This window comes from Cetorhinus maximus, chromosome 2, assembly GCF_964194155.1.
Source record: "Cetorhinus maximus chromosome 2, sCetMax3.hap1.1, whole genome shotgun sequence".
NCBI classification, from domain to species: Eukaryota; Metazoa; Chordata; class Chondrichthyes; order Lamniformes; family Cetorhinidae; genus Cetorhinus; species Cetorhinus maximus.
The window spans coordinates 177423406-177435780 of record NC_135880.1 but is presented as its reverse complement, the minus strand read 5'-3'; the positions used below and the strand labels follow the sequence as shown (position 1 = coordinate 177435780).

Sequence of the window (12375 nt, the reverse complement as noted above, 5' to 3'; positions counted from 1 at the left end):
TGGAAATTAATATCAGGTGGGGTCATAATTGGGATATTATGGAATATGGGACAAAAATGGGTATATGGAATTAGGTTGGAGATCAGCCAATGAGATCAGTGAATAGTGGAACAGGCTCAAGGGTCTACATATCCTCCTCCTGTTCCTATGCTGCTATGGGTGTGCAATTACAGTAGGCTTACAGCCCAAGGTGAAATTGCTTCGCAGTGAGTTTCCCCTCTTAGCTCTGCCGTCAGGAGCAGATGTTGAGATATCTGGCAATTCCCAGAAGGATGAAATGAGAATTGGCAAGTGAGTCATCTCAGACCCAACCAACCTCGAATACCCAGTGAGTAAATCATCGTCTCATGACAGTCGGAGGCTAAATAAATCCAACTTATTATGTAAATATAAAACTATTATTTATAGATAAGACTTGACTCAAGTTACTGATGGTATGGGAGAAATCTCTGGGCCTCCCACGTGGCAGAAATTGGGCAGCAGGCACCTGACGATCATAGAGATTTGACTTATCGCCCTGTTCATGCCATTGCCGTAGCCTCCTCAATCTTCCCTAGAGTAGGAAGGCTGAAGTGTTCATTTGGAGTTGGGTGGTAGGTCCTGTTAAAATGCAAATTGGAATCCGGGAGACAGAACTCTTGAGGAGCCCAGTGTGGCTATCAAAGATGAAAAGAAAATTTTTTAAAAAGGGCCAAATCTATCTATTGGAGGCAAAAAGAATGACTGTTTCAACGTGTCTATAACCAAATAAGTTTGTCTGTTACTAAGGCTGGATTTTCGGTTATGGGTAGTAGATGAAATCCAGGATTTGAGAGGATAATGTAAGCTGACAACTTCAGTGCCCTATTGAGGGTGTGCTGCAATGTCAGTGGTGCACTCTTTCAGATGAAACATTAAACCAAAGTCTCCATCTGCTTATTCAGGTAGATGTAAAAGGTTTCATAGCACCATTAAAAGAATAACATAGGGAAGAAATTTCCGGTCGGTGAGCAAGGGCGGGGCCCACTCGCCGATGCGTAAAATGAAGGGTGGTGAGCGCAGGCCCCGACTCAGGGAATCCCCCCAGCCCCGCCCACACAGAGAGCGCTCAGTGCTTCCAGGCGAGTGTCACACTGGTAGGGCCTTAATTGGCCCGCCAAGTAAAATGACGGCGTGGACCTGATCGGGGGCACCGATTGGGTTCACGCTTGCTCCCACCCACCCCTGCACAAACCCCCCGATGGGGGGGAAATTCAGCCCATAGAGTTCTTCCAGTGTTCTGGTCAACACTTGTCCATGAGTCAAAAATAAAGGCTGGTCCTTTATCTTATTTGCCATTTGTGGGACCATGCTGCGTGCAAATTGGTTGCAATGTTTGATTGCATTAAAACAGGCACGCTGTAAAGGTGAAAGAATCATAGGATCAGAGAAGGATACAGCACAGAAGGCGGCCATTTGGCTGCTGCTGGCTCTTTGAAAGACTTATCTAGCCAGTTCCACTCTCCTGCTTTTTCCCCGTAGCCCTGCAAATGTCTCCCCTTCTTGTCTACAGGCCAGGGGTGGGGAACCTTTTTCTTATTACAGGCCATTCACACATAGACAAAATCAGTCACAGGCCACAGACATAAAAATCAACTTAATTTTGTTTTTTTTAAGAGAGAATACAGAAACGTTCAACCCACCCGCTGTTTTAGTGCGATGGCTGAATGTGAATATATTGTTAGAAATTATTATAGTAATTTAGCTGACACTTTAATCCAAAGCAAATTCGTAACGATGATGGTAAATGATATTTTGAAGGTGCTACTGTCATAGTAGTTGATATTGTTAGAGATCTTCCTGCAGGCGGGATGAAGTTGAGAAATGGGCCGCATCCAGCCCATGGGCTGTAGGTTCCCCATCCCTCCTATATGCAATTCCATATTGAAACCTATTGAATCTTCCTCCTCTATCCATCCAGGCAGTACATTCCAAATCAAAACTCACTGCGTAATTTTTCTCCTCATCTGCCCTTTGGTTCTTTTGTCAATTGCCTTAAATCTGTGCCCTTTGGCCATTGACCCGTCTGCCGTTGGAAAAGTCCTCTATAAATGCCAATCTTCGTCCATTGTGTTTCAGTTCCCTCAGTTCACGTTTTGTTTATTGGCGCGTTCCACTGAGTTACTTAATTGCAATTGACATTATGGCAGATATTGACCAGAATTTTCCACTTGTCTGGTGGGCGAGTGTCCCGACGTCATCGCGCGCTTGCATGATATTTCAATTGGCGGGTGCGCGCAGGATTCGGCAGCGCATCCGCCGACAATTAACAGGCCTATTAAGGCCTTCAAAGTAATAATTTAATTCAATATTTCGCTGTCCATCCAACCTTACGGTTGGCGGGCAGGCAAAAAGGCCAAGCGGCCTTTGGATTGTTTAGGAAAGCTCATCCACAGGCGGGATGAGGTTTCCAACAGCTATTAAAATTTAAATAAAAATTTTAACATTGCATTAATAACATGTCCCTGTTCATATGACAGAGTCACATGAGGGGACGTGTCTTTTAACATTTTAAAATCCTTTATTTTTAATTTTTTAAATCTTCATCTCCCTGAGGCGGCTCTGCTTCCCGATTGCTCCCGTTCACCCCTGCCGAGCCCGCCTGATGAAGGCAAAACCCCGGCCATTATTGTGAGACAAACTCCTGACTGCATATGTCCAGACTGCAGAATCCATCTTCCGCCTTGGAGAGTTCCGCTTGGCAAAAACAATGACAAGCTCAGGTTTATGAGAGAGGCTGAGTCCTTCAAGTAAAAACTATGATGGAGGTATTACAAGGCACAAAAGATAATTCAATGAAGAAACTTAATCATGCTATTTGTAGTTTTTCAAATTTATTAATTTTTGTTTAAAGCCTTATTTGGCACATTAGAAATGTCAGTTACTGAGTAAAAAAGGCAGATGCTTCTTTCACCAAATGTTTTTGGAGTGATCCAATTGGTTCATCAACAAAGTGTGACAGTAAAATGTTGACATAGGGATTTTTCCATTGTGACATGTTGATATATGGGATTTCGAGCATAAGAATAGGATGTAATGACAATGTGATCAAGAATGGTGAGGCAGTCACAAAACTTTCAATAATGTTTAGAGATGCTTTAGAATGTATATGGAACCCAATATATGACAATTACATGATTTAAATCCTAGATAATAAGTCACAACTTCTTGATTCCCCTAACCAACAGATCCCTTTTCAATGGGGCTTCTATTGATCTGGAAACGCTGCAGGGGAGGCATAGGAACATAGAAACAGGAGGAGGCCATTCAGCCCCTCGAGCCTGTTCCGCCATTCAATTGGATCATGGTTGATCTGTACCTTAACTCCATTTACTTGCCTTGGTTCTGTAACCCTTAAAATCCCTTGCCTAACAGAAGCCTATCAATCTTCGTTTTGACATTTTCAATTGATCCCCCCCATCCCCGCCTGAGCCTATGCAACACTTGAAATGCTGAAAATATCAAATGGCTTCTACTTGCTGATCTTAAATGATAGATTTGTGGGCTAGCAGGAATTAGATTGAAGATCGTTGCTCAACACTCCAGGAATGACACTATATGTTTCTTTCTCTGACTCTGGTACGGGTTTGATGTTTTCTGGGTTTGTTGGTGCGTTCACTGATGTGCTTGATGCTGAACTTTGCTTTCCTTCAAGCCAGTAGGTCACCATGTCGCCCTTTCCCTGCAAATGACAGAAAGTCTAAGGCAGATTACATGGAATTTGCAGCATATAAAGAGGCCATTCGGCCCAACAGTTCATGCTGGTGTTTATACTCCAATTGAGACTCCTCTCACCCTACTTCATCTCATTCCTATTAGCACAACCTTCTATTCCTTATTCCCTCCCATGTTTAACAAACATTCCCTGAAATACTTCAATGCTTTTCAACTTTTTTTCCCCGTGAGTTGTGGGCATCGCTGGCAAGGCCGGCATTTGTTGCTCGTCCCTATTGCCCTTGAACTGAGAGGTTTGCTGGGCCACTTCAGAGGGCAGTTAAGAGTCAACCACATTGCTGTGGATCTGGAGTCACATGTAGGCCAGACCAGGTAAGGATAGCAGATTTCCCTTCCCTAAAGGGGACAATAGTGAACTAGGTGGGTGTTTAACAACAATTGATGATAGTTACCATGGTCACCATTGCTGAGGCTAGTTTTATATTCCAGATTTATTAATTGAATTTAAATTTCCAGGGCTGGTGGAATTTGAACCCATGTCCCCAGAGGATAGGCTGGGCCCCTGGGCCAGTAGTGCAGTGATAGTACCACCACACTACCATCTCCTTGTGGTAGCAAGTTCCACATTCTCACCACTCTTTGGTAAAGAAGTTTCCCCTGAATCCCCCCATTGGATTTATTAGTGACTATCTTATACTTATGGCCCTTAGTTTTGAAATTCCTAAACTGTATACCCCTGATGTAGGTCATTCTGTCCTACTGGTCTATGCTGGTGTTTATGCTCCACAGGAGCCTCCAGCACTCTATTTCATTTCACCCTATCAGTATATCCTTCTAGTTTTTTCCTCCCTCGAGTATTTATCCATCTTCCCCTTAAATGAATCCATACTATTCACCTCAACTGCTCCCTGTGATAGTGAGTTCCACATTCTCGCCACTCTCAGTGTGAAGAGGTTTCTTTGGAAATCCCAATTGGATTTATTAGTGGCTCTCTTACATTGATGGCCCCTAGTTTTGGATTCCCCTTTGACACTGCACAGTGCTTCACATGCTCTCATGGATGAAAGCCATTCCGAGCAAACGCTATCAAGCCCGACCCTGCTCACATTCACCTTCTCTGAGATATGCACACTTCACCCGGAATGTGAATTAAAAATAACTTTGACACATGGATCTATTAGCCTGGTCAGTGGATTAAATTAACTCATGACTCAAGCATTTTATTTGATACCGTGACAAGGCTAAATATTCATTAGAAAAGTTATTTTACTCACGTCATCATCATACATATTTTTCACTTGTTCCACTAAAGCCCAACATAGGATGCGAATGAGATTCACTTACTTTTATTTGCAAAGTGCCACGACATATTAAGACATATCCTCCAAACTGCTCCAGTAGCATGTTTGTGCTGGAACTGCATTGTATCTTCAGAGCTAAAATATAAGTAACAAAACAGCTTGGTACTTAGAATCTTACAGCGTAGAAGGGTGGCCATTCAGCCCATGGTTCTGTTGAAAGAGGTATCCAACTAATTCCACTGCCCTTGCTCTCTTCAGGTACCATGTTCTGAAAGGGCATCAGTGACTATGGATTCTGTCTTGGTCTGTGATTATGCCTGGCAAAGTACTGCTGTTGTTTACCATTGCCTTCTACAGATGGGTGACCAGGAAACTCTTCTGCTCTTACCATAGGCATGTCAGCATGATTTACAGATTGAAAATCAAACCGTTTGGCCATGTTGTGACACATCTTCTGTGGCCATCAAATCCTGAAGTGGAACTTGAACCCAGAGCTTCTGGCCCAGAAGTAGGGATGCTACCACTGTGCCACAAGACCTCCTCTTTCTCCCTAGTCCTGAAATTCTTTTCCATTCAACTCTTCGGGCCTGTTTCACATCATCTTTTGCAACAAGACTTAAAAGTGTGATGATTTTTTTTAATAAGCTTACATTTTTCCCAGCCATTTTCCTACTGTCTACCTCTTCCCCCAGTGATTTCTTATCTCTGTATGTACAAACAGGAAAATGATGGGTAGGAAAAAATTAGCTGGTGTTGATTGAGCCTGGCACACACGCATGATGCCTGGAGCACGTCCACTGTTATCGCCATAAATAACTTCTAGCCTTTAGCTTTGACTGGCAGCTCATGGTACAATCTTGTGTATAACTTTGGTGGGGGGGAGGGGGGGGGGGCGGGGTGCAGATTTTGACATTCTCTCTTCCATCATTCCTTTTTGTTTAACTCTTTCATTGGATATGGGCGTCATTGACAAGGCCAGCATTTATTGCCCATCCCCAAATGACCTTGAACTGAGTGGCTTGCGAGACCACTTCCAAGGGCAGTTAAGTGCCAACCACATTGCTGTGGGTCTGGGGTCACATGTAGGCCAGACCGGGTAAGGATGGCAGATTTCCCTCCCTAAAGGGCAGTGAACCAGATGGGTTTTTACAACAATGGTCACTATTACTGAGACGAGCTTTCAATTCCAGATTTTATTAATTGAATTTAAATTCCAACGGTTGCCATGAACCCATGTCACCAGAGCATTAGCCTGGGCCTCTGGGTTACCACACCAGTGATATTGCCACTGTGCCACCGTCTCCCTTAAACAGAACTTACTATCACTGTCCCTTTTTTTTTAAGCAGTGCGGGTAGTAAAGAATGTTTAATTGCTGATGGTATAATACTATAGGCAAAATGAATATTGACAGCGCCCTTTCAGCCAATGAGTTGGAAGTGGGACAGGCTTATGGCAGAGCTCAGAGCAAGCAGTCTATTTTACAGCAAATAAAATCTATTTAGTCAGCAAACAGAAAACAGAGTCCTTTTAAAAGGCACCCTGCAGCAAACAGTCTACAGAGTCTATTCTCAAAGAGTTTTCTCAAACTCCATCATCAGAACTCATGACTGAAACTAGGGCAAAGGCTCCCAATAAAAGCAGGGTTATTTCTCTAGCAAAATGCAGTGAGTGGAGGGTAGTTACAAAATACAAATTATGTGCTTAAAATCAAGCTCAGTCTTGAGGCAGTGTGGTCTCCAGGCATGATTGTGGTGGGGAGGGGGATGTGGGGTGGGGAAGGGAAAATTACTCAATCATCTCCATTCTGACCAGGGCTTGTTGTGTCACTATATGCAGCTTACCATAAAACAGGGATGTCCAAGGCAAGACCTTTGGCCTAATGCAGACTGTAAGCTTCTCTGTTTCAGATCAACCACAGCTTGTGTGCAAAATTGACTGTGATACCGTTTTAAGTTGTTTAACATTCCCAGTCTGGACAATTGGAAAAGTCTACTTCCGGCTTGCTGGGTTGTGACTGATCAGGGAAGAAGCCTTGTCTAGTCCCTCAAGACCTGCAATTTTAGGGAACTGATGTGTTCTCTCCCCCTCTCTCTTGCTGTCTTTAGTATTTATCTACGCACCCATCAAAGTTCAGAACACAGGATTCAAAGGTGTCAAAATAATCAGTGTGCATCAGAGAGAAGGTTTATGAGAATGGTTCCAGGGGATGAGGGATTTCAGCTGCGTGGATAGATTGGAGAAGCTGGGGCTGTTCTCCTGGAGAAGAGAATGTTGAGAGGAGATTTGAGAGAGGTATTCAAAATCATGAGAGGTCTGGACAGAGTAATCAGAGAGAAACAGTTTCTGTTGTAGGAGGGTCGGAAACCAGAGGACGCTGGTTTAAGGTGAATGGCAGAAGAACCAAAGACGACATTGAGGAAAATTATTTTTTTACACAGCGAGTGGTTAGGGTCTGGAGTCCACTGCCTGAGAGTGTGGTGGAAGCAGATTCAATTGTGCTTTCTAAAAGGAATTGGATAGTCATTGAAGAGAAAAAAATTGCAGGGTCACAGGGAACAGGTGGTGGAGTGCAACTAGCTGAGAAACCTTGACAGAGACCTGGCATGGACACAACAGGCTGAACGGCCTCTTTCTGTGCTGTAACTGTTCTATGGATTCAGAAGGTCCTTCCTTAAACTTTCCAGCAAAGTAATTCAGATGACGGCAAATTGGATCTTAACAGCTCTAGGGGCAGTAGCATGGTGAGCTAACTGGTCGCCTTTATAGATCCCATTCAGTTTTCACTTTGTTTAAATCAACGGTCCATCTCCAAACCGTATATAATAGGCTCGTCCAACCTTTTTGGGTTTGGGTTTGGCAAGGGGGGCTTGTGGGAAGGGGGTACATTTCAATTTTTTTCCCTCACTCAAGGGGCCGATGAGCATATTTCAGAAAGAGAAGGTTTGGGCCCAACGCAAAACGTGAATTTCAAAAAAAAAATCAGCTGACATATGAAAAGAAGCAACTTGCCGAGCAAAAAACAAAATACCAAAACGATAAGGGAAGAGAGACCTGGGGCGAGGCCTGAGGCCTAAGGGCACCTGACCGCGGGTGCGCCCTGAGGGGTCGTGAGCCTATCAGCAGCAGTCATGGGAGAGAAACAGGCTGCGACTGGAAGAGCAGCCCCTTGAAGAAATCTTCAATTTCACTGACCAGTCTTAGCAGCATTTTGATCAGTGGCTCCGGGGGGGCCATGTGGAGGGGCTTCTTGGGCCACATTATGGTCCACGGGCCTCCGTTTGCTCGAGCCTGATCGATAACCACACAGTGGAAATTGGTGAGCGTTCCTATACACAGGGCACCTCACCAAGCTCCTCCCTGCAAAGCCACTTTTCCATCTCCTGACATGACACTCTTCCTCGCTCTGTTTTATTTACAGATTCAGGTGCGGCGTTTGAATGACGAGGTTGTTGCTCAGCCCGCATCTGAAAACAGAACCTCGATTATAAATCAAAACAGAAAACGCTGGAAATGCTCAGCAGGTCAGGCAGCAGCTGTGGAGAGAGAAACAGGTTTAACGGTTCAGGCCGATGGCCTTTCATCCAAATCAGCGCTACCAGCAGAGCCAAAGCTGAATAACGTGGATATATTTATGAAAAAATGAGACAAGTACATGAGGGAGAAAAGAATGGAAGGATATGTTGATAGGATGAGATGAAGAGAAGTGGCATGAGATTCCTGTGGAGGATAAACACTGCTTCTTTACTCTAGAATTATCTGTAAGAATGGCAAATCTTCTTGAAGCCACAGCTCAATTTCCTAATTGCCGTCATTTAGAATTTGGTAGGGGACTCAAGCCACTTCAAAAAAGGTTCCAAAGAGGAGTGATATTGGGCTTGAAAATGCTTCCATAGATGCTGCCAGGCCTGTTGAATTTTTCCTGCACTTTCTGTTTTACTTTCAAAAAGATTTGAATTGGGAACAAAGTGGGAAAGTAAATATTCACATTCTACCTTGACTTGTTGACTCCATCCTTGAAGCAGTGTTTACGGTGTCACCAAATAAGCAGTAACGAGGCATCTTTGTTCCAACCACCCCGGCAACCACAGGCCCTGCAGTTGCCCATGTTAGAAAGAAAAACAACGTTCAGTGTCATTGCAACTTGTTGGCAGGTACATGCGCAAATGTTGCGATAAAATGAGACAATCGGTATAAGTACTATGTCAAAATGATTAATTATGGTAGTCTTCCATCACCTGAGTGGATTCCAGCTCGAATCTTGAGTTTTGTCTGTGGCTTGTGTGGAATTTTGAAAGTGTTACACACAGCAACCAAATCCAGGGCCATGCTTGCTATCTCACTGGCGTGACCAATGCCGTTTTCTTTTGGCACGCCCGAGACTACCATATCTGCAAAAAAAGAAGAAAATCAGGCCATTTAGCACCTTCGCAATCTTTTCTTATTGAAATCCTACTGTTTAAAAACACTGAGGCCTTGCAAATACTGCTCCTCCTTGGATCAGTGTTGGGGCACAGGGACAGGGACAGCGACAGGACTGGAAGAACCTAATTGGATGGAAGTTGTGCCTGCTTAGTTTTCACCCTACCATGGCACGTTCTGATGGAGAGAGAAGAGGTGGTGCCTCTTCTGCCGGCTCCACTCCTCCACCCCACACTACCCTCCAATAACTTTCGTCTGGATGTCAGTTTGGGTGGACGTCAGGGTGGGGATGGGGTGGCCTGGAATGCTGTCAGATGTGCAGCCTGAAGCAGACCCATGAAGGCTGCAGCAAGATGAAAATGAATGTCAACCAAACCCTAGATTCACCATTGATTTGTGTCCAGATTGTGTGGCCATATTGATCCATTTAGCTGTGTTGAAAGGTTAAACCACTAACCATTTTAACATAGAGCTGCCAACTCTGATAGGATGCATTCCTGGAAGATTCACCACATGAGTGTGAAGTTCTTGAGACAGGAACAGTTATATATTCAGCCAGAGACATTTAGGGCAGAATTTTATGGCCCCGCTTTGGCGGGGATGGAGCTGTAAAATGCGGTGAGACATTCTAAACCGCTTTGGCTTCGGCGGGAATGTAAAATCCCACTGTTGTAAAATTTCGCCCTTAGAATTAAAAATGCACAAGCTGTTAAACATGGATCATTTGTTACCTCTGTCTAGGAGACCCCCTCTGCTGGTACATGTGTGTATGGTAGCCTCAAGAGGACAAATGCACATTGCAATTTTCAATATACTACAATGATCTCCTGCCTCCATCACCCTACCCCAGTCAAACAACATTCTTTCCCATTTCCAGTATTTTGTAACTAAGAAACAAAAGTGTTCAAACAAAAGCAAAAATGATTTTTTTTTTCCTAATACACTGCAACCTTTAGTGTTCAGAGTGCTCAGGACTGAGGCATTTCAGGATTTTGGAATTTTCTGGATTATAAAATGACTTTAGAATTCCAAACAACAAGTGTGTGAAATAGAAAACACTGTAGATATAAATATTTACCTGAAAAATAGAAGTGACAAAACCTTATAAAGCAGTAATAAAAATTGTTTTACATATTCAAATATTGTATCTTCCATGTTTCTGCTTTCCAAATATTGTATTAAAATGATGTCGATGACATCCAGGATTTTCTCAAAAAATTTCCGGACAACTGGTGTTTCCAAACAATATTTCTGGACTGGAGTGGTTACAGTGTATTTTTTTTTCCCTGGTTGCTCATAACAGCTTAACCTTTAATTTCCGGACACTCCTGGCGGGTTGGTAATCCTATTTTACCAGCACAACTCCACATTCAAGATTTGACCAATATATCTATTCATTTGTTGTGGTGTGCTTGCTTTCAAATCCTTCCATGGTCTCGCCTCTCGCCCCTCTCTTTCTCTGTAGCCTCCTCTGCCCCTACAACCCTCTGAGGGCTTTGTGCTCCTTCATTTCTGGTCTCTGTGCAGCCCCTATTTTCGTTACTCCACCATTGGCTGGCTGGGCTCTAACCTCTGTGATTCGCTCCTTAAACCTCTCCACCTCTCTCTCCTCCTTTATGACGCTCCTTAAAACCTGCTTTTTTGGCCAAGCTTTTGGTCACCTGTCCTAATATCTCCTTATGCAGCTCATAGTCAAATTTTGTTTGATAGTGCTCCTGGGCAGTGCAATGAGAACGTTTTACTTTGTTACGGGTGCTCTATATAAATTAAGTTATTGCAAAAGAAACAATTCTCAACTTTGATTTTTAGAAAGTCCACATGAAATACTTACATGCATCTCCTATAGTTTCTACTTTGTAGACATCATAATTGTCTATAATTTCATCGAAGGTTGTGTATAACTTGTTTAATAATTCTACAACTTGATATGGTGTACTCGTACTGGACAACTGTGTAAAGCCTTCAATATCACTGTGGAGCAGAAAGAAAAATGGATAAATCATAACATAAACTTCTTTACCCAGAGAGTGGTGAAAAGGTGGAATTTGCTATCATATCGCACACCATTTTCTCAAGGGCAATTAGAGATGGGCAACAAATGCTGGCCTAGCCAGCCACGCCCACAACCCATGAAAGAATTAAGAAAAAACTTGAGATAAATAGCATGTTTGCATTTAAGGGGGAAGCTAGATAATCACATGAGGGAGAAAGGAATAGAAGAATATGCTTCAGTTCTGATGAAGAGTCATACGGACGTGAAACGTTAACTCTGTCTTCCTCTCCACTGATGCAGTCAGACCTGCTGAGTTTTTCCAGCTATTTTTGTTTTTGTTTGAGAAGAATATGCTGATAGGATGAGATGAAGAAGGACGGGAGGAGGGTCATGTGGAGCATAGGCTAGATGGACTAGTTGGGCTGAATGGCCTGTTTCTGCGCTTTAAAATTTGGTGTAAAACTCACTGCAAGGAACACACCATAATCTGGTGCACCTCAGCAATAAAATCAAACTGTTTGCATTCAACAGGTACATAAGAACATAAGAAATAGGAACAGAAGTGAACCATACACCTGGAACCTGCTCCGTCATTCAATTAGATCATGGTTGATTTCCTATCTCATCCCTGCCTTCCTGCGTTATCCCAATATCCCTTCATTCCCTTAGTTCCCAAAAATCTATTAACCTTAGCCTTGAGTATACTCAACAAGTAAGCACCCAGAGCTCTCTGGGGAGATGGTAGCGTAGTGGTTTATGTCACCAACATGTAATCTAGGAACTTGAGTTCAAATCCCAGCATGGCAGCTAGTGGAATTTTAAATTCAACTAATAAAAATTCTCCAGCTCTCTAGGGTTGAGAATTCCAAGGATTTACAAACTTCTGAGTGAAGAAATTTCTCCTAAATGGCTGACACCTTATCCTGAAACTGTGACCCTTAGTTCTAGGTTCTTCAGCTGGAGGAAAC

The 12375-nt window shown here is 43.3% G+C and overlaps 1 protein-coding gene across 3 annotated transcripts in view; it reads right to left on the bottom strand.

The window, feature by feature from the left end:
* Positions 1-2835: 2835 nt before the first annotated feature.
* LOC144667782 (atrial natriuretic peptide receptor 1) overlaps positions 2836-12375 on the bottom strand; it is a 51224-nt gene continuing 41684 nt past the window's right edge. For all 3 annotated transcript variants that reach the window (XM_078529226.1, XM_078529236.1, XM_078529244.1), the window contains 5 exons: positions 11246-11385; positions 9231-9383; positions 8988-9086; positions 5038-5129; positions 2836-3700 (listed from right to left, as the gene is read on the bottom strand). In XM_078529226.1, coding sequence (XP_078385352.1) covers positions 3524-3700; positions 5038-5129; positions 8988-9086; positions 9231-9383; positions 11246-11385 — 661 coding nt within the window. In that variant the 3' untranslated portion in view covers positions 2836-3523. The remainder of the gene's footprint in view (positions 3701-5037; positions 5130-8987; positions 9087-9230; positions 9384-11245; positions 11386-12375) is intronic.